General features: G+C 37.5%; 1 protein-coding gene across 2 annotated transcripts; it reads left to right on the forward strand.

The window, feature by feature from the left end:
* Positions 1-3771: 3771 nt before the first annotated feature.
* calb1 (calbindin 1) lies at positions 3772-18240 on the forward strand. Of its 2 annotated transcripts, XM_051718856.1 has the most exons (11): positions 3775-3987; positions 4262-4338; positions 7665-7739; positions 9554-9634; positions 9995-10051; positions 12074-12151; positions 12249-12304; positions 12402-12441; positions 13156-13209; positions 14754-14825; positions 17468-18240. In XM_051718856.1, the coding sequence occupies exons 1-11, from the start codon at positions 3909-3911 to the stop codon at positions 17579-17581; spliced, it is 783 nt and encodes a 260-aa protein (XP_051574816.1). In that variant the 5' UTR covers positions 3775-3908; the 3' UTR covers positions 17582-18240. The 2 variants fall into 2 exon arrangements, with proteins under 2 accessions (XP_051574817.1, XP_051574816.1); XM_051718857.1 differs by lacking the exon at positions 9554-9634 and having other exon boundaries at positions 3772-3987.
* Positions 18241-19550: the final 1310 nt, after the last annotated feature.

Below are 19550 nucleotides of genomic sequence, written 5' to 3' on the forward strand. Positions count from 1 at the left end.
ATTACCACCCAGGTCATTACTCACCTTTATGAATTAATTTTCTGTGTACAAGAGATAAGAAATAAAAACAAACAATAATACTAAACTAGGGAAGGCTTTTTGTGAAGGTAAAAGGAAAATTATTTCTATAAAATCAAATCAGGTGTAGCAACAAAAGTCTACCCTACGATAAAGAAGCCTATACTTGCAATAATGAAAGATGCTTTTGACCCATTTTAATGTTAATTCCTAACTCTCATTTGTCGAATACCTTGTGTTTTATACAATATTAAAGCAAATTATACAAGATTAAAGTAAATCAAAATAAGGCCATTCATCTTTCCTATGTAAAATATGTCATAAACTGGCATGAATCAACCAATATACTAAAGAGAACAGGCTAGTAAAGCAAACAAATAACTATTACATGTGTCATGGTCTTTTAATTTAGCATAATTTCAAATGACTTGTGTTAATTCAATTGGTTTATCTCCCACATGCCTTAAATCTTCTTTAATTGCGTTACATTTGTTATGTCATGATTACTGAATGCCTGATTTGAGCTAATATATACAGTATATACAGTATATATATACTGTATATATTTATACACTGGTGGCCGAAAGCTTGGAATAATGTACAGATTTTGCTCTTATGGAAAGAAATTGGTACTTTTATTCACCAAAGTGGCATTCAACTGAAGGCAATGTATAGTCAGGACATTAATAACGTGAAAAATTACTATTACAATTTGAAAAAAATGTTTTTACTACTTAAACTACTTCAAAGAGTTCTCATCAAATAATCCTCCATGTGCAGCAATGACAGCTTTGCAAATCCTTGGCATTCTTGCTGTCAGTTTGTCCAGATACTCAGGTGACATTCCCCCCACGCTTCCTGTAGCACTTGCCATAGATGTGGCTGTCTTGTCGGGCACTTATCACGCACCTTACTGTCTAGCTGATCCCACAAAAGCTCAATGGGGTTAAGATCCATAACACTCTTTTCCAATTATCTGTTGTCCAATGTCTGTGTTTCTTTGCCCACTCTAACCTTTTCTTTTTGTTTTCCTGTTTCAAAAGTGGCTTTTTCTTTGCAATTCTTCCCATAAGGCCTGCACCCCTGAGCCTTCTCTTTACTATTGTACATGAAACTGGTGTTGAGTGGGTAGGATTCAATGAAGCTGTCAGCTGAGGACATGTGAGGCATCTATTTCTCAAACTAGAGACTCTGATGTACTTATCCTCTTGTTTAGTTGTACATCTGGCCTTCCACATCTCTTTCTGTCCTTGTTAGAGCCAGTTGTCCTTTGTCTGTGAAGACTGTAGTGTACACCTTTGTATGAAATCTTCAGTTTTTTGGCAATTGAATAGCCTTCATTCCTCAAAACAATGATTGACTGACGAGTTTCTAGAGAAAGCTGTTTCTTTTTTTGCCATTTTTGACCTAATATTGACCTTAAGACATGCCAGTCTATTGCATACTGTGGCAACTCAAAAACAAACATAAAGACAATGTTAAGCTTCATTTAACAAACCAAATAGCTTTCAACTGTTTGATATAATGACAAGTGATTTTCTAGTACCAAATTAGCAATTTAGCATGATTACTCAAGGATAAGGTGTTGGAGTGATGGCTGCTGGAAATGGGGCCTGTCCGGATTTGATCAAATATTACTTTTTTCAAATAATGATGGTGCTGTTTTTTACATCAGCAATGTCCTGACTATACTTTGTGATCAGTTGAATGCCACTTTGGTGAATTAAGGTACCAAAATCTGTACATTATTCCAAACTTTTGGCTGCCAGTGTATGTATATATATATATATATATATATATATAGTGTATATTATTATAATTAATATTATTTTGAGCTCAAATCAGACATTCAATGATCATGACATTACGAATGCAATAACATGTTACTGAAGAAGACCTAGAGAGGCTCATATTTTTATGTGATAACAAAAATTACTAACAGAAAAAAAAGATGTAGCCTAAATAAACCAAAGCCTAAATTCTGTGAGCTAAAACAATTTTCTTTTTACACATTGCTTTTTGAAATCCAGGGCTGGAGTAGAAGTGAACTTTTTGATTCTGATATAAACTCAGCAAAAAAAGAAACATCCTCTCACTTTCAACTGCTTTTATTTTCAGCAAACTTAACATGTGTAAATATTTGTATGAACAAAAAGATTCAACAACAAAAACATAAACTGAACAAGTTTCACAGACATGTGACTAACATAAATGGAATAATGTGTTCAAAAGGATCAAAATCAAAAGTAACAGTCAGTAACTGGTGTGGCCACCAGCTGCATTAAATATGACCTCATCCTTATGGACTGCACCAGATTTGCCAGTTCTTGCTTTGAGATGTTACCCCACTCTTCCACCAAGGCACTTGCAAATTCCCGGACATTTCTGGGGGGAATGGCCCTAGCCCTCACACTCTGATCCAACAGGTCCCAGATGTGCTCAATGGGATTGAGATCTGGGCTCTTCGCTGACCATGGCAGAACACTGACATTCCTGTCTTGCAGGAAATCACGCACAGAACGAGCAATATGGCTGGTGGCATTGTCATGCTAGAGGGTCATGTCAGGATGAGCCTGCAGGAAGAGTACCACATGAGGGAGGAGGATGTCTTCCCTGTAACGCACAGCGTTGAGATTGCCTGCAATGACAACGAGCTCAGTCCGATGATGCTGTGACACACCACCCCAGACCATGACGGACCCTCCACCTCCAAATCGATCCCGCTCCAGAGTACAGGCCTCGGTGTAACGCTCATTCCTTCGACGATAAACGCGAGTCCGACCATCACCCCTGCTGAAACAAAACCGCGACTCGACAGTGAAGAGCACTTTTTGCCAGTCCTGTCTGGTCCAGCGAAGGTGGGACTGTGCCCATAGGCGACGTTGTTGCCGGTGATGTCTGGTAAGGACCTGCCTTACAACAGGCCTACAAGCCCTCAGTTCAGCCTTTCTCAGCCTATTGCAGACAGCCAGAGCACTGATGGAGGGATTGTGAATTCCTGGTGTAACTCGGGCAGTTGTTGTTGCCATCCTGTACCTGTCCCGCAGGTGTGATATTCGGATGTACCGATCCTGTGCAGGTGTTGTTACACGTGGTCTGCCCCTGCGAGGATGATCAGCTGTCCTTCCTGTCTCCCTGTAGCGCTGTCTTAGGCATCACAGAGTACGGACATTGCAATTTATTGCCCTAGCCACATCTGCAGTCCTCATGCCTCCATGCAGCATGGATAAGGTACATTCACGCAGATGAGCAGGGACCCTGGGCATATTTCTTTTGGTGTTTTTCAGAATCACTAGAAAGGTCTCTTTAGTGTCCTAAGTTTTTATAACTGTGACCTTAATTGCCTACGGTCTGTAAGCTGTTAGGGTCTTAACGACCATTCCACAGGTGCATGTTGATTAATTGTTCATGGTTCATTGAACAAGCATGGAAAACATTGTTTTAAACCCTTTACAATAAAGATCTGTAACCTTATTTGGATTTTTACAAAATTATCTTTAAAATACAGTGTCCTGAAAAAGGTCAGGCCATACACCACACTTGGCACTTCATGCATGCCAGAAAGTATTGTGTGTGTGTGTGTGTGTGTGTGTGTGTGTGTGGCCAGATGTTTCTATTTAGAGTTGTAGTAGCGTAGCACTTTCTTGATTTCGGTGATATCTGCGCCTGAAGAGCAAGTCCTGATTGAAATGCGGCTCATACCAGTACAGCTCAGCAGTAACTCGTGTGAGTGTGCGCGGTACAGTACCTGCGGTGCGCGAGACAGAGGTACGCTGGGCGTGCGCCATCAGAAGGGAGGGAGGAACTCCGGTTAAATACCGGAGACATCAAAGAGAGGCAGTCTCACAGTATCACCCGCGAAACATCAGTGTCCGACACACGGAGAAAACATGGCAAACGCGTACCTGCAAGGAGTGGAGATCTCAGCGTCTCAGTTCTTGGATATTTTCCATCATTATGACAACGATGGTAATTTATTTCCTTATATTGTGGATTTCATGAAGTGAAACATTTTTGGGGAGGAAAAATAATCGGGAATATTCTTGCCACCTGCCTTGCAACTGCTTTCCAAAAGTTTCTTTAACAGTTTGTCTAGTTCATATGCCTTAATTATTAAATGCGCAAGATAGATTGTTAGTCATTTCAAATATTTCAAAAATATATTTTTGGCAGACTGATGAAAGCACATCGCCTCTGAATTGAAACTGTGTGTGTCATTGATTTGGGGTGTAAATGCTCTCAGGTAATGGATATATCGAAGGGAAGGAGTTGCAGAATTTTATCAAAGAACTTCAACAAGCTCGAAAACAAGCAGGACTGGTAAGTCAACGTTTTCTTTCATCGGATGTGTTACACTGCGATATCAGCAATTAGGCTGGGATTTTATATGGCATCCCATGCATGGATAGATATCCCAAAGACATTGGACTATAAATAAATAAATAAATAAATACAATTAAAACTAATGATTAATTAAATTAAAGACAGAATAACTACACTTTGAAACATTTTAAATTAGCCTACAGGAAATTTGATAACAAAATAACTTACAATTAAATCTATCTATCTATCTATCTATCTATCTATCTATCTATCTATCTATCTATCTATCTCCAGCTGTCTGTCTGCCTGTTTGTCTGTCTGTCTGTCTATCTATTTACAATTTTATTGTAAATACTGTAATTGTTGTAGTAGCTTACTGCACACATAATGTAAACTGTGTCTCAAAGCTAGCATTTTAAATGATCAAGATGATGGATTCCTACTTTCCAGTAAAATATGATGGAATCACTTGTTCTGAGACCAGTTAAAGATGCACTGACAGAGGACAAATGAAATAGGACGGACTTTGTCCCAGTCTGTCTCAGTCAGCACGCTAGAGTCAGTCTGTCTCCCCATCTGTATATATGCACATCTGCTGCTGGAAGCCTCCTCTCATCTGCCTCATAGAGGATAAACCCTCATTTGTGTTTGCTTACAATAACTGCAGCTCTCTGTAGTTGCAATTATGTGGTTGTTATGCTGTTATCTATAAGAGAACAGCAAAGTGCAGTGTTCTGAAAACAAAGATGAAAGAAGCTTTTAGAAGCATTATTGAAGGGAATTGCATGAAGACTTGATGTAGTGAAATGACCTTGGATGAAACTCATTAGAATGGTTCAAAGCATAGTTTGTTCTTGTCTGAAAATGACACTTTCTGTTGAAATTGCCAAGCAGCCAACATAATACCATAAGGGGGATATATTCCATTTTTACAGTAAGTAGTCATTTAGCAGGCAGTTCTATCAACAATGATAGATGGTGATGGTTCATGGTTCACTCCTTATGGAGCTCAAACCAGCAACCTTCCCATGATTAGCCATGCATTTTACCCACTACATCACACCACTTGCATTGTGCAGTTGGTGCAAGACAAACATCCTCAAGACATTGTGATATTCCAGTATGCAAGACCAATGTCTTCTAGACTTAATAACTGTTGGGTGCACTAGTTAGATAAACAGGTGTACAACATACATTCAGGTACTGGAAGTAAAAATCCCATGAATTTTTTGTATAAATAGATACAAATATTTTTGTAATAGGCAAACTCCTGCTGAAGAACCACAGCACCAATAATCTTGAAGAGAAAACTTCTTTGGATCCACCAATCAGAGAATTGGCTGTTCCTATTGAAATGATTACTATTTGAATTTACTGTACTCTTTGCTTAAAATCAAAGCTTGTTATGTTGTAATTCTTCTTGGAGCTAGTTGGTTAGGTTCATGGTTTAGACCTCTTTAATGAAGATTTTTTTTAAATCCCTTTGGAGAAGATGAATGTGAAAAATACTTCTGGAACTAGAAGTCAACAGTGGATGGTAAATGTTGCACTCTGTTGGAATTAAATTGTACAGTGACTTGTCTTCCATGTTGCCCCAGTGGTAGCGTCCAGTGGCATTGCATTATAGAGATTCTTATGTCATTGAGTTACAGCCCTTTCAGGAATCATGAAGAGGTAATGGACTGTGACAGGACTGAGGAAAGACAACCATTGGGTTATTTCACACCTCTAATGATGCCATGTTTCTTTTTAACTGTCCCTAAATGTCTGTCATGGGCTGTTGCATATAACAATTAAATTTATTCAGGCTTTACTTCTAGACTGTGCATGTGTTCAGGTTTCATTTAGTAATCCTGGATCTGGGTCAACCTTAGCTCAGGTTTGGTCACCAAATATTTTGAAGATTGGTAAACATGCTAATTTGATGTTAACAAGACAATGAGCAGTCCATTTTAAAATAATTTCCTTACCTTAAATTTTTTTGCTTATGGATTGTTAACTTGCAGTAGACGATTAATATATAAGATTGTCAAACAGTTAATTGTGTTCTGCTAAAATGTCATATTGTGAAAGCATACCTATGACAATGTGTCTATTCAAGGCCCTATGAGTGAATTATGTAGTGTTATAAGAAGGCCTATGAACCTTTTAAACATTGATTGTCATTTATTTTTGTATTTTTTTAAAGGAGCACTCGGTAATTACTCCCTAACTAAAAAAAAAACTTTTGCACATACAGTACATGAAGGAACAGTACTTTTGAAAAATATGTTTAAAATCATTTACACAGACAAGAGATTTAGACTCGCATGAGATGAAAACCACAGAGCAAATGGAAGTGGATTTCTGGATGGTTGTGCAATTAAGCAATGGACCTTTTCACCCAATCATGTAGTATGTGTATTTAATGGAAGATTGTTTCACAGCTCTACATCATGAATGATCTAGATTATCATCACCAGTTCAGAAAGATTGGGCTGATGGATAAAGAGCATGGAGGATCCTGACAAAAACATTTATATAAGTAATTCATGCTTTAATAGATAAGATTTGATCAAGTGAATTACAATACAATAAATAAGCATAGATCTACAAACATTGATTTTTATGTTTATATAAAGCAGATGTTGTGTTTTGGATGCTGGTTTGCTGGTGTTCCTACCTTCTTCAGTAGTTCACAAAGATTATGCTGGTTGATCAGCTGTGCCAGCTACATTTTGATGGTGTTGGTCCACCACCAAACCAGCACTGTCCAGCGTACATCAACCATTCCTTCATAATCGGTAATAAGACAAAGATATTTTTAATTAATGGTAAACAGGCAACAGTTTGGAAAATATGGCTGGCTGTATTTCTTTGGCATGTCAAAAGTATGGGACAATCCTTTTTACACTCTAGACCCTGGTGCCCAACATTCATCAAAAACATTACTTCATCATGTGACTTATCTGAGCTCACATGATTTCAAAATGATTCAATGATTTTTGCACAGTCACTGCTCCGCATCCTTTACTGTACCACAGTGCCCCATTAGGTTTTTAGAGGAACGAGAGCTCTTCCCGTTTGTATGCAGAGCAGTATGAAAACACAATCAGCATTGTGCAATGAAGGAAGAAGATAACAGCACATCTCATCTGATTGTATTTGAGTATTTGTTTCCTCACACATCATTGGCTTTGCAAATCAACCCTAAACTTCAAATTCTGTAGTAAATGGATTGTAACTACTGGGAACTTGATTATAGCCAGGGAACAGTATTTTATTGTAGAATGGCTGAAAGTTGCAAAATAAGTAATTTAGAGTTTCTATTTATTGATTTCCAGGAACTAACAGACAAAATGAAGGCTTTTGTGGAGAAATATGAGCAAAATGCTGATGGCAAAATAGGTATCACTGAGGTAAGAAAACTAACACACTATGCTATGTCATGCCTATTCAGCACAAATAAAAGAATAATTTTACATGTCTTAAGGGGGTCATGACATGAGGAATCAAATTTTCCTTGATCTTTTAACATATAAGAGTTAATTGTACAATAAAAACATACTGTATGTTTCAGAACTCAAAACTTCCTCCTCACTGCAAAAAGAGCATTTGTTGAAACCAAGCAGCCAAAATGCCTCATTCTCTACTTCCTCCACATTGTGATGTCACACTGTGGTAGACATTTGCATCTGACCGCCTCCACAACAACACATCAATGCCTACTGTACCTTATTACTTCCATAACCTGCACAGTAGTTATGAACAGTGAGATGGCAAGAAGAGGGCAGGTCAGCAGAGAGCCAATTATAACAGTGGGCGTTTACTGTCAAGTCTTAAAAGAGAAGCAGCATCAAATCCGAGCGTTTCTGACAAAGGGTCAGAATGAGGGTGGAAAATAATGATGTTTTACAAATACATGACTGTTTTTTTTTTTTTTTTGTACAAAAAACTTTACTAATTTTATAAGTTAACCTCAAGGAACATTTTAAAATAATAAAAAAGTCATGAGGGTTTGTGTCATGATCCACCAGCCCCAGCAATATTGTCTGGCCTGTTCTATTGTGGTCACAATCTGTAGTGTTCAACTTCCCAAAATAGGGGTCATGGCTGCGTGCCAAGGAGTTACAGTGAACAGGAAGGGATCTGCTCAGATCTGCATCGGCTAAGATTCCAATCAGGTTATTAGCAAAAAGTTCCTTACGAGACCTCCCGTAATTCGCACCGTGGTGACACTCCTAAACTGAACAGCTTGCGTAAAACTCCCTATTCAAACATGTTCATAAACACATTTCATATATCATTTGATATGATATCATATTATTCATAATGAAATTAGAAGTTCTTTAGGCCTCCATTCTGAAAGCTATGTATTAGAATAAACATTTTATATTAAATTACATGAGATTTGAAATAATAGGATTATTCTCTACTTTTGATGTCAAAACGTAAACAGGCATGTGCACAACACTTGTGCAAATTGGATAAGCTGGTAAGAACGGCTGTAAAGGTGTTCACATGTAATGCAAAATCAGGGTAATGGGCAAAAACCTATATGTGTTGATCGTTTTTTACCCTGATAAAAGTAATTTAATGACTACACACATTATTGGTTTATTATGCATAATCGGTGTAAGAATGTGCATGTAAACAAACTCGGTTTTGACTAATGTTGAGGTAGATTGACGTAAAAATGCCACAAAATCCAACCTTACTGTTTACTCTGAAGTTAAATTGCAACAAATTATTTCCACATATGAAAGTTGCCCTGAGAGGAATTCAAAATGTCAGATTCAATGTAGAAAAAAAAAAAATTCACACTGATATGACAGATCTGTTTTTTTTTTTTTTACATTTAAAAATTACATTTGAGCCAATTTCAAGTGCATTGTGAATGCAGTCTAAAATATATTCTGTACAAAATTAGATTTAGTACAGTATATAATTGCTTGTTCACATAGACTTAATTCTGTAACTTGTTTACGGTGAAAGCATATGGATTTATGGCAATCAGTGCATCTGTCCGTAGCTCTCTGGGGAGATTAATTTTAGAGATGTTATCTTTGATATCCTGAGATCCAGCAGCCTTTGACACAAACTGACATCTCTTCATTACTGACACTGTCACCCTGTCTTTCCCATAGGAATAACCGTGTAAAAAGTGCATTAAAAAAAGTGCATAAAAATGTTTTGTATGTTGATTGGATCTTCCTCTTTACCTCTTTTGCAGCTGGTACAAATACTACCAACAGAGGAAAACTTCTTGCTATTTTTCAGACAACAGCTAAAGTCCTGTGCAGAATTTATGGAGGTATCCAATGAGGCTTAAACCAGCCTAATATGTTTGACTGGTTTTAGCTGGTCTCCTGACCTGATAAGGCTGGTCTGTTTGCTAGTTTTAGAAAAGGTCTGGGCATTTTGGGCACCCCAGCTGCAGGCTGTGAAACCAGCTGGCCGACCAGCTAAACCAGCTAAGAGCAGCAAACCAGCTTACGCTGGTAGTTTTTTATACCATCACAGTTTTCATGAAAAACGCACAGAGCAATATTTTTAGCTAAGCATACTGTATAGGTTATATTTTTAAAAATATCATCCTCTCATGCAATGTACATTTAAATACAGTATAAACACTGAAGATCAGATTTATGATGTGTTTTTTGTTTCACTACAGGCTTGGAGAAATTATGATGCTGATCACAGTGGATACATTGAAGCTGATGAACTTAAGGTGAGAAAAGATGTGACAATGACCAGCCATCTTGGTTTAGGAACTTAACCCTCAAGTAAAAACACATAAAAATAAGCAACTGCAGGTGTGTACTGCAATATTGTGTACACCAATCAGACAATCTTTACATCTTTGGAAATTTTCTGAGATACCAAACAGAAGTAATCTAACTTTGTTATTTTGTAAAATAAATACATAAATAAATACATTAAAAATAAATAAATAAATAAATAAATAAATAAATATAAAAAATCCATACTTGCCTCAATGCTGAAAAATGAACACAAAACACACTTCCACTCAATTCTCTCCCCACAATCTTGTGTTACTATGTTACTCAGGAAAAGCCTGGCCCTTTTTAAAGGAAAAGTTCACCCAAAAATGAAAATTCTCTCATCATAAATTCTCTCATACGTTTCCAGATGTGTATGACTTTCTTTCTTCCGCAGAACACAAACGAAGATTTTTAGAAGAATATCTCAGCTCTGTAGGTCCATACAATGCAATTGAATGATGTCCAACTCTTTGAAGCCAAAAAGCACATAGAGTCTCACATGGTTTGATCAATGCCTTGTAAAGAGATCTAATCAATTTTGGGTGAGAACAGACCAAAATATAACTCTTTTTACACTATACACTATATGGCCAAAAGTTTGTGGTCACCATATGTGCTTGATGAACATTTGATTTCAAAAACTTAGGCATCCATTTCCCTCTTTGCTGTAATAACAGCTTCCACTCTTTTGGGAAGGCTTTCCACTATACTGTATGTGGTAACATGGCTGCAGGGATTTGCTCTCATTCAGACACAAGGCTATCAGTGAGGTCAGGAACTGATGTTGGTTGATGGGGCCTGACTTACAGTTGCTGTTCCAGTTCACCCCAAAAGTGATCAGTGGGGTTCAGGTCTGGGCTTTGTGCAGGCCAGTCAATTTCTTTCACGCCAGACACAGTAAACCATTTCTTTATGGACCTCACTTTGTTCACAGGGGCATTGTCATGCTGGAACAGAAAAGGGCTATCCCCAAACAGTTGCCACAGATTTGGAAGCACACAAAGCCCAAGCCATTACATAAACAAACATTAAGATTTTTCTTTGCTGGATTTAATGGAGTAACCAAATTCGTTAATTAGAAGGGGGTGTCCACAAACTTTTGGCCGTAAAGTGTACATTTTGCTATTGAAGTCTCTTCGCACAATCATGATTTCATGCTTGATTACACTTCCTAGTGCTTTACGCATGCACAGAGCAATTGAGCTTGAAATCATGATCGTTATATGGATAACATTTATGCTGCCTTTATGTGCTTTTTGGAGCTTCAAAGATCTGGCCACCATTCACTTGCATTGTATGGACCTACAGAGCTGAGATATTCTTCTAAAAATCTTCATTTGTGTTCTGCTGAAGAAGGAAAGTCATACACATCTGGGATGACATGAGGGTGAGTAAATGATAAGCAAATTTTTATTTTTGGGTGAACTATTCCTTTAAGTATAAACCTATAAACAAGGAAATAATTCAACATTATATGGCCTCAGGATGCATCTCACAATTACAGAAGTCCAGAATGCTTGAGACTAATTTATGACTGGGTCAATCACAGCGAAAAAGCTTGACTTCAAGACCTACACTTATAACCATACAGTATGCACACCTCAAAGGGGTCTGTACACCACAGAACAAAATAAGCACAATACACAATTGAAATGAAAATGGGGAGAGGTTTCTTTGAACAGCTGCCAGATTTACAGTCAGTGATTTGATGAGTGCAATCTGTCAACACCGGACAGCTTTTGGACCCACTAATGGACCCAGCAGCAGGAGGAGGAAAATGTTGAGAGCTCTGTGAAGGACGGATGTTGCCTTTTGGGGACATAACCTCTATAAAAAATAAAAAAAAACCTATGTATCAAGGCAGACAGAACTTAGTGTATCTTTGATTATATTTAAAGGATATATACTGTATTTCCAGTCCACATGTCTTGTCATTTCAGAGTCTAAAGTTGTGTTGTCTTTTGCAGAACTTTTTGAAAGACCTGCTTCTGAGGGCCAAAAAACCATACGATGAGAAGAAATTAGAAGAATACACATTGACCACGGTGAGAGAGCTGCAAAGCTCATTGGATAAGTCTGTTTTGTGTCACATTGGTGAGCTTTGCCATTTTGAGGGAATAAATATTGTTTTAATTTGTCCAGCTGAAAATTTTCGATTCAAATAAAGATGGGAAATTATGTCTGTCAGAAATGGCAAGGTTAGTGAGTTTGCAATTTCATCATGAATATTTATCTTTGGCTTTTAACTTTGATATTTCAATTGGGAATTTGGCATCTCTTATTTTTTTTAAACAGGCTGTTACCTGACCAGGAGAACTTTCTTCTAAAATTTCAGGTCTGTCTTAAGAATCAAAGGGTCCCCAAAAGAAAAATTCTGTCTTCATTTACTCACCCTAATGTTGTTTAAACCTGTATGACGTTCATGCTGAGTGACTCCAGCCAGGTCTCCTAAGCAACCAAATTGGCCCGGTTGCTAGGGAGGGTAGAGTCACATGGGGTAACCTCCTCGTGGTCGCATTAATGTGGTTCGTTCTCGGTGGGGTGCGTGGTGAGTTGAGCGTGGTTGCTGCGGTGGATGGCGTGAAGCCTCCACACGTGCTATGTCTCCGTGGCAACGTGCTCAACAAGCCACGTGATAAGAAGCGCGGGTTGACGGTCTCAGACTCGGAGGCAACTGGGATTCGTCCTCCGCCACCCGGACTGAGGCGAATCACTATGTGACCACGAGGACTTAAAAGCACATTGGGAATTGGGCATTCCAAATAAAAAAAAATTAAAAAAACCTGTATGACTTTCGTTCTTCCATTGAACACTAAATGAGATGTTAGACAGAATGTTAGCCTTAGTCACCATTCACTTTCATTGCGACTTTTATTTATTCCATGAAAGTGAATGAAGAAAAAAAAATTCGATGAGGTTTGGAACTACATGAAGGTTAGTAAATGATGACAGAATTTTCCTTTTTTGGGTGAACTAATACTTTAACCCCAAAACACCCTGGATTTACCCTTACCCAGAACTGAACAAATTGTTTACATCTTTTCATCAGGGTGTTAAAATGGCCAGAAAAGAGTTTGACAAGATCTTTGAGTTATATGATCAGGTAAGTCCCTAGAAAATTATTGCATGGATCAGTCATTCACTATATGATCTAATATTCAAAATCCTCTGTGCTTGGCAATGGCAATTCAAACCCAAACCTATTGCTGCTTGATTTTATGAACAACCAAGTGGGCATAGATCAGCCAGAGTGTCACCATTTGTTTATGGCTTGAGAAAAGCAGCCATTAGTATGCAAAGTCAGAGCTCTCTCTAACTATCACCTCCAACACTATTGAAGCTTTTGGCCCAGGCTGTATTGTAATGTATTACTGTGTCCCTGAATAGGACAAATTCTTCAGTGCTGATGACAGCACCCCTGATCTTTATTGATTGGCAGGTTCAGACAGGCTCAAACACACACACATACAGTACCCATTTTGGGGCTATTTGAAAATACAGAGAAGGTAGCATATGCTCAATATTAAAGCTATGTGGCATTTAAAAACAGAACACTTGCTGCTGGACTGCATTTAGCAGGCGTGTGGTTTTGCCACATACTGTTTGTGGTGAGACAATAGAGCCTGATCTTTCAGCAGCTCATTTAGAGGTGACATAAGGCCACATTATGGACACCACAGTTGCACTGACTTATATAGGAATGGCTTATTCTCTACTTAAAATGCATTGATGCCTCCTGAAATGGTGTAATGTTATATATGTGTACAGTATAGAAGTACATTTTTAATATGCCAAAATAGTCAAACCGAGGGTGTAGATAGCAAATAGTTCAACCAAAAATGTAAACTGTCATCATTACTCACCCTCCTGTCATTCCAAACCTATATGATTGCCTTCTGTGTGTGGAACAAAAAATGGAGACATTTTGAACAAAGTTTACACTGTTCTTTTACATTCAAACAAGTGGATGGGGACTGGGGCCACCAAGCTGAAAATTAAAATAATAAAAAAAAATAAAAATAACGCACTATAAAAGCTTATAAAATATCATACAATTTGGCTCACACACTTCATTTCAAATCTTCTGAAGCCATATGATAAGCTTTGTGTGAGGAACAGACTGAAATTCAAGTCAGTATTCACTTAAAATCTTGCCTTGAAAATCCCGGACAGTGAGAATTTTCTGCTAAATATCTCCTTTATGTTCCATGGAAGAATGAAAGTCATACAGATTTAGAACTATATGAGGGCCATTAAATGTTGACAGAATTTTAATTTTTGGGTGAACTATTCCTTTAAATTTTACCAAAGACAACTCATAAAAGTATATAGCCCTTTCAGGAGGATATCTAAATGTCTCAAGCCATCAGAGGGAGATTATAGGCCCACTTTCCCTGGCTGTTATTACTTCAGAGTGCCAAATATGCGCTCTAAGTCCCAGCATGTCATCGCATTGACTCTGCGTGCAAAACTGATCCTCAATGCCCTGATTTTCAATCTCTCCCTGAAGAACATTGCATGAGGCATCCCTAATGTCTGAGTAGAGAATACAGGAAATGATGGTAAAGTGGCATGGTGCTGAGTTTCCACAGTGGCTGTCACACATCTGTGCTTATTAATGTTCACTGTGCTCTTCTCCTCTTCCAGGACAGGAACGGTTACATGGATGAAAATGAGCTTGATGCCCTCCTCAAAGACCTTTGCAAGAAAAACATCAAGGTATGCCTCTAAAAACCCACTTAATCTAAGTTTTCACTCTTATTTCCAGCCTGATACATATGCATTCTCATGAGATCACGTTGAAGCATTTTATGCATTCAGCCAAGTAGAAGCCAATGATGGGCTTGTGCACAAGCAAATTTCTTGAAGTAGACTCATAAAAACATGGTACCTGTCAGAAACCTAATCTCTTCCTGGTGCACGTGGGATGCATACCAATTCTCAACTTTAGAGGTAGCAGGAGAAACTTTACTTAAACCCATGCCATAATATAAGAGAAACACCCATTGTGAAGTATGGCAATCTTTATGTTAGACAAATATTTTAAGTTCAATACAAGTTGAGCTGTTAACATAGCTGTTAATTACTACAAAAAATTATTTTGACTCATTCATCAGTTTTACAAAAACGAACAAAAATTGGTTGTGCAGTTAAGTCAATGGGGCATGGCATTCCAGAGGGTTTAAAAGCATAAATGAGAAGCTTGTATTTTTGTTAAAGTTTAAAGGTGCCTTAATCATCCTTTTTTTGAGGTAGAACTACTATTCTAGGTGGATGAACTTCTAGTGATACTTTATCAACTTTACACTTGAGGGTGGCGTTTGCGCCATGTAGAATGCTCCTTTGTGCATAGTTACGTCACATCCTTTTTTGGGGGGGTGTGTTCCATTTAGAAGTGATCATCCCTATGCCCTATTCCCCTTCAAAGACAACCTCCCACTGTAAGACCTTCGTAGAGCCACTGTAAGACCTTCGTAGAGTAAAGCCAGGGCTAAAAATCTACAGTCATTTGTAACAAACTTTTTAAGGCCACGTCCACACTAATCCATTTTCATTTGACATTTGGCAGTGGTGGCTCTGGGTTACTGATCAGAAGGTCGGGGGTTCAAGCCCCAGCACTGCCAAGATGCCACTGTTGGGCCCTTGAGCAAGGCCCTTGACCCTATCTGCTCCAGGGGTGCCGTATCAGGGCCATGGTTGACCCTGCACTCTGACCCCAGCTTAGCTGGGATATGTGAAAAAAAGAATTTCACTGTATATGTGCAAATGTATAATGTGTGAAAAATAAATATAATTATAATAATTAAATGCATTGATTTTGCTACAATACACCTGTCATCTACAGTGGAATGGTGTTTTCCTCCACCGAAAGGGAAACTTTCGAAAACACTCTATATAACCACCTACTAAGGAAAACGATGACATTCAGAAAAAGAAAGAAAACTGAGGTTTCAAGCTTAAGTAGATTCGTGTGGACATGACCTAAGTCATTTTTATTGGAAATTCTGTTTTGAACAACCCTACAGCATGGCTACCATGATTTTCTCCCTTCAAAGTGCCCTGCGAAGGTACCATTTATGCCGTTTGGAACTTCCATTGTAAGTGCATTGCTGCAATTGTACATTTGTTTTCACTCAAACAAAAAGTGCCACAGTGCCGTTGATTGAGCTTAACTTGTATTTAACCTGGAGAATTCCTTTAAGAGGTAGTTGTGCAAAACAAATTGGCAATTAAAGAACAATTAATTAATCTATTACATTTTTTGTTATCTTTTTTTATGTTAAATGTGAAGACAGCTATTCAATCCGTGTTACTCCATGTAGAGACCCATGAAACCTAAACATTTATAATGACAGACTGAAGTATAAAATAGTAGGGTACAATGGGGCTAAAGGCACCCCTTAAGGAAATGTAGCTTTTTCCTGGTCACAAAATGCATTAAGGTCAAAAAATATTATTTATTTTTATTGAAAATTGATAGAGCAACATAATTTGTGTGAAAAGAAATAATAATGGAAGGTTGTTTTGATTAAAATTCAGTTTTAAAAAAAAGGTGGTAAAAGACTCCCTCACTTGGGGTAAAAGGACCCTAGGGGGTTTATAGTGATATCGTGTAGATACCGGGGCAATAGTTAAAGTACCAAATTTGTCAACTAATGCAAATAATTTTGAGATACCAATATGCTAATTTGAGTAACAAATTAAGATGATGCTTACTCAGTATACTACTTCAGAAAAAAGTCAACCATTTCCTGTTGATTTCAAAAACATTTGGCATTTTATTGCATCTTTATTACAAGTATTCTATAAACAAACTAATCTCTATTACGATTAGATGAGTTATTGTGAGCTCACTTTGAAAAATGTTCATAACAAATCTATTCACCCCACTTTAAAAAAACAAAGTGTTTAACAGGGGCCTTTAGCCCCTGCAACAGGGGGGCTTTTTACCACCACAAATACTATCATTTCACTTATTGGACAGTTATTGAAAAATGTTTGATTTAAATGTCCTTAAAGAAAACTGAAAATGATAAATTAGTATTATGTCTCAAAATAAATGTTTTAATTTCAGGGATTTTAGTTAGCTACATAAATTTGCAACATTTAAAAAAATATTAAACAATTAGATCAAACTGCCTCAATATCAACCTTTAGACACCACATGCAAAGATCTCGTGGATCAGGAAAATTTTGCAGGGCATAGTGACAAACAGGTGTTTGGGAAAGTACTATGGTAGTTTTTGTTGCTATTAAGTGTTTTGGGAGAAAATAAAATCAATAGAGCCTTTTACTCCGTGGAGCCTTTAGCCCTGTTGTACCCTACAAAAAATTTAAGATGCTCTTCTAATCTCTGACAGGTGCTAGAAGTCAACAAAATCCCGACATATAAGAGTGCCATCATGGCCCTGTCTGACGGAGGGAAGCTCTACAGAACAGAGTTAGCACTGGTGTTGTGTGCAGAGGAGATGTGAACCCCACCATCCACAACACCCACCCCTTCGTTCTCACACCATCCCTGAACCATCCCTCTGCTCACCTGTGAAGTGTAAATTAGCTAGAACCTTATGCATATTTCTGTTCTTTCATTTGGAACATTAATTCCATATAAACAAGCAACCAGTGACACATACTTTATGATTCATTGTTTCGATACTGTTTCTAAGTTTACAGCCTTTTTTTTTTTTTTTTTAACAATGATGCAGTTACTATACTTTCGACCTCCACCTTGTGCACTACATACACTGACACAACATCACTTTCAACAGAGGAAACCCAACACATTACTGAATCCCCATCCAGATTTCAATATCCAAAATTTACTCTGCACCAATAGTGAATAATCTCAAGAAGTATGGTATCATCAACAAAACACAATAATGACCCCAAGGAATGCTTATAAAACATGGCCTGTTGGTGGAATCTATATAAAACTCCAAAAGGCTACATTTATGAAGACAGGCACCTGCTAGTGAGGCATTTTTGACTCTAAGCACTTGCTGATATGCATTTCCCCAGCCCTGTCTCTGATGTCAGATCAACTATATTATTTTGCACTGTAAAGAATGACATGCTCCTCTATGCTGAACACCACAGACACTGTGTAAGAAGATAATAAACTTATTGAATGACTACCAAGTCCACTTGTTTTGCCACCTATTTCTCTATAGATCAGTTCAAAATGAATATCCTCTGGAAGCAATTTATCTAACTTGTCTTGTATTGGATGCACCATCATCATGACATTCATTCTGTTTGTTTGTTTGTTCAGTGCTCAAATTTAATTCCTGGGTTATAAACAGTGCATGAACGTGGCACTGATGTAGGGAGCTTTTGTCTCTTAGTAAAGTTCTCTGCACCACTTGGATCAGTGATCTTATCTTATAATTGAACAACTGACCTTCCATTAAATTTTGTATGTCATTGCGAACAAACAGACACAAACTTAAAAGCTAAGCCTATTTTCTGGCTGGAACTTAGAAAACTTCTCTCAGTTATTTATATGTACCATTTGTCACAATGTTTTAAATATGATATGATGTCAAATTACGTGAATACTAACGTTTTCAAAATCCATCTGATTTTCAGATTTTTCACAGTATATTTGAGTGAGAATAATTTTATGCTCAGCAATTTTGATTACTGAATTGGCAATAGAGAGAAATGTTTTTTCCCTCAAACATTGTTGCTGAAAAATTGCTTTGTTGTTCCAGAATTTCAATGGAAATATTATGAGTTATTTTAGCACCCTGCCAGTAATAGCCAGTTATTAAGACCTGACCTAAAAATGACACTAATAAAGATAACTGATATTTAGAACTATTGTGAAGACACCTTAGATTGTCCATATAAAATAAAAGCTAGTGTTGTGGGACTAAAACCTAAACTCGTGCCGAATGACATATACAATTACAATCTAAGGGATGAAAGATAATATATTCAAGCATTATAATTAATAACATAAAGCGAATAGTTCGAGAATCTTTATTGCCCCAGAATCCCAATACAATGTTGACAAGTCAAAGAGAAGAGATGCAATTTTCCCTGAAGGCAACACAGTGCTTGGACAGACATTACTATATTGAGACATCAAAGTACCCAAACAGTCCTTTTGTGTTGTGAAGAATATGCTTCTCACAGCCTCTTTTGTATGTGCTGTCGCCTTAGATGCTGTCAAGAGCCCCAGTTAATAAAAGAAAGAGTTTGACACAGTAATGTACAAGGTTACAAATGCTGATGAAATGCTCCAACATAGCCAGTAAATATGCAAGTAATGACAGGTCAACCCATAGTGGATTTGGTGCATAACACAGGAGTCTTTACTAAAAATACACCCGAAACGTACAGGGACTCTTATTTTTAAATGACAGAGACTTGACTTCGTTAATGTACAGTGCTCTATACAGTATGTAATTATTTACCAAATTAAGCTTTTTATAGACT

The sequence above is a fragment of the Myxocyprinus asiaticus genome, chromosome 15, assembly GCF_019703515.2.
Source record: "Myxocyprinus asiaticus isolate MX2 ecotype Aquarium Trade chromosome 15, UBuf_Myxa_2, whole genome shotgun sequence".
Lineage (NCBI taxonomy): Eukaryota > Metazoa > Chordata > Actinopteri > Cypriniformes > Catostomidae > Myxocyprinus > Myxocyprinus asiaticus.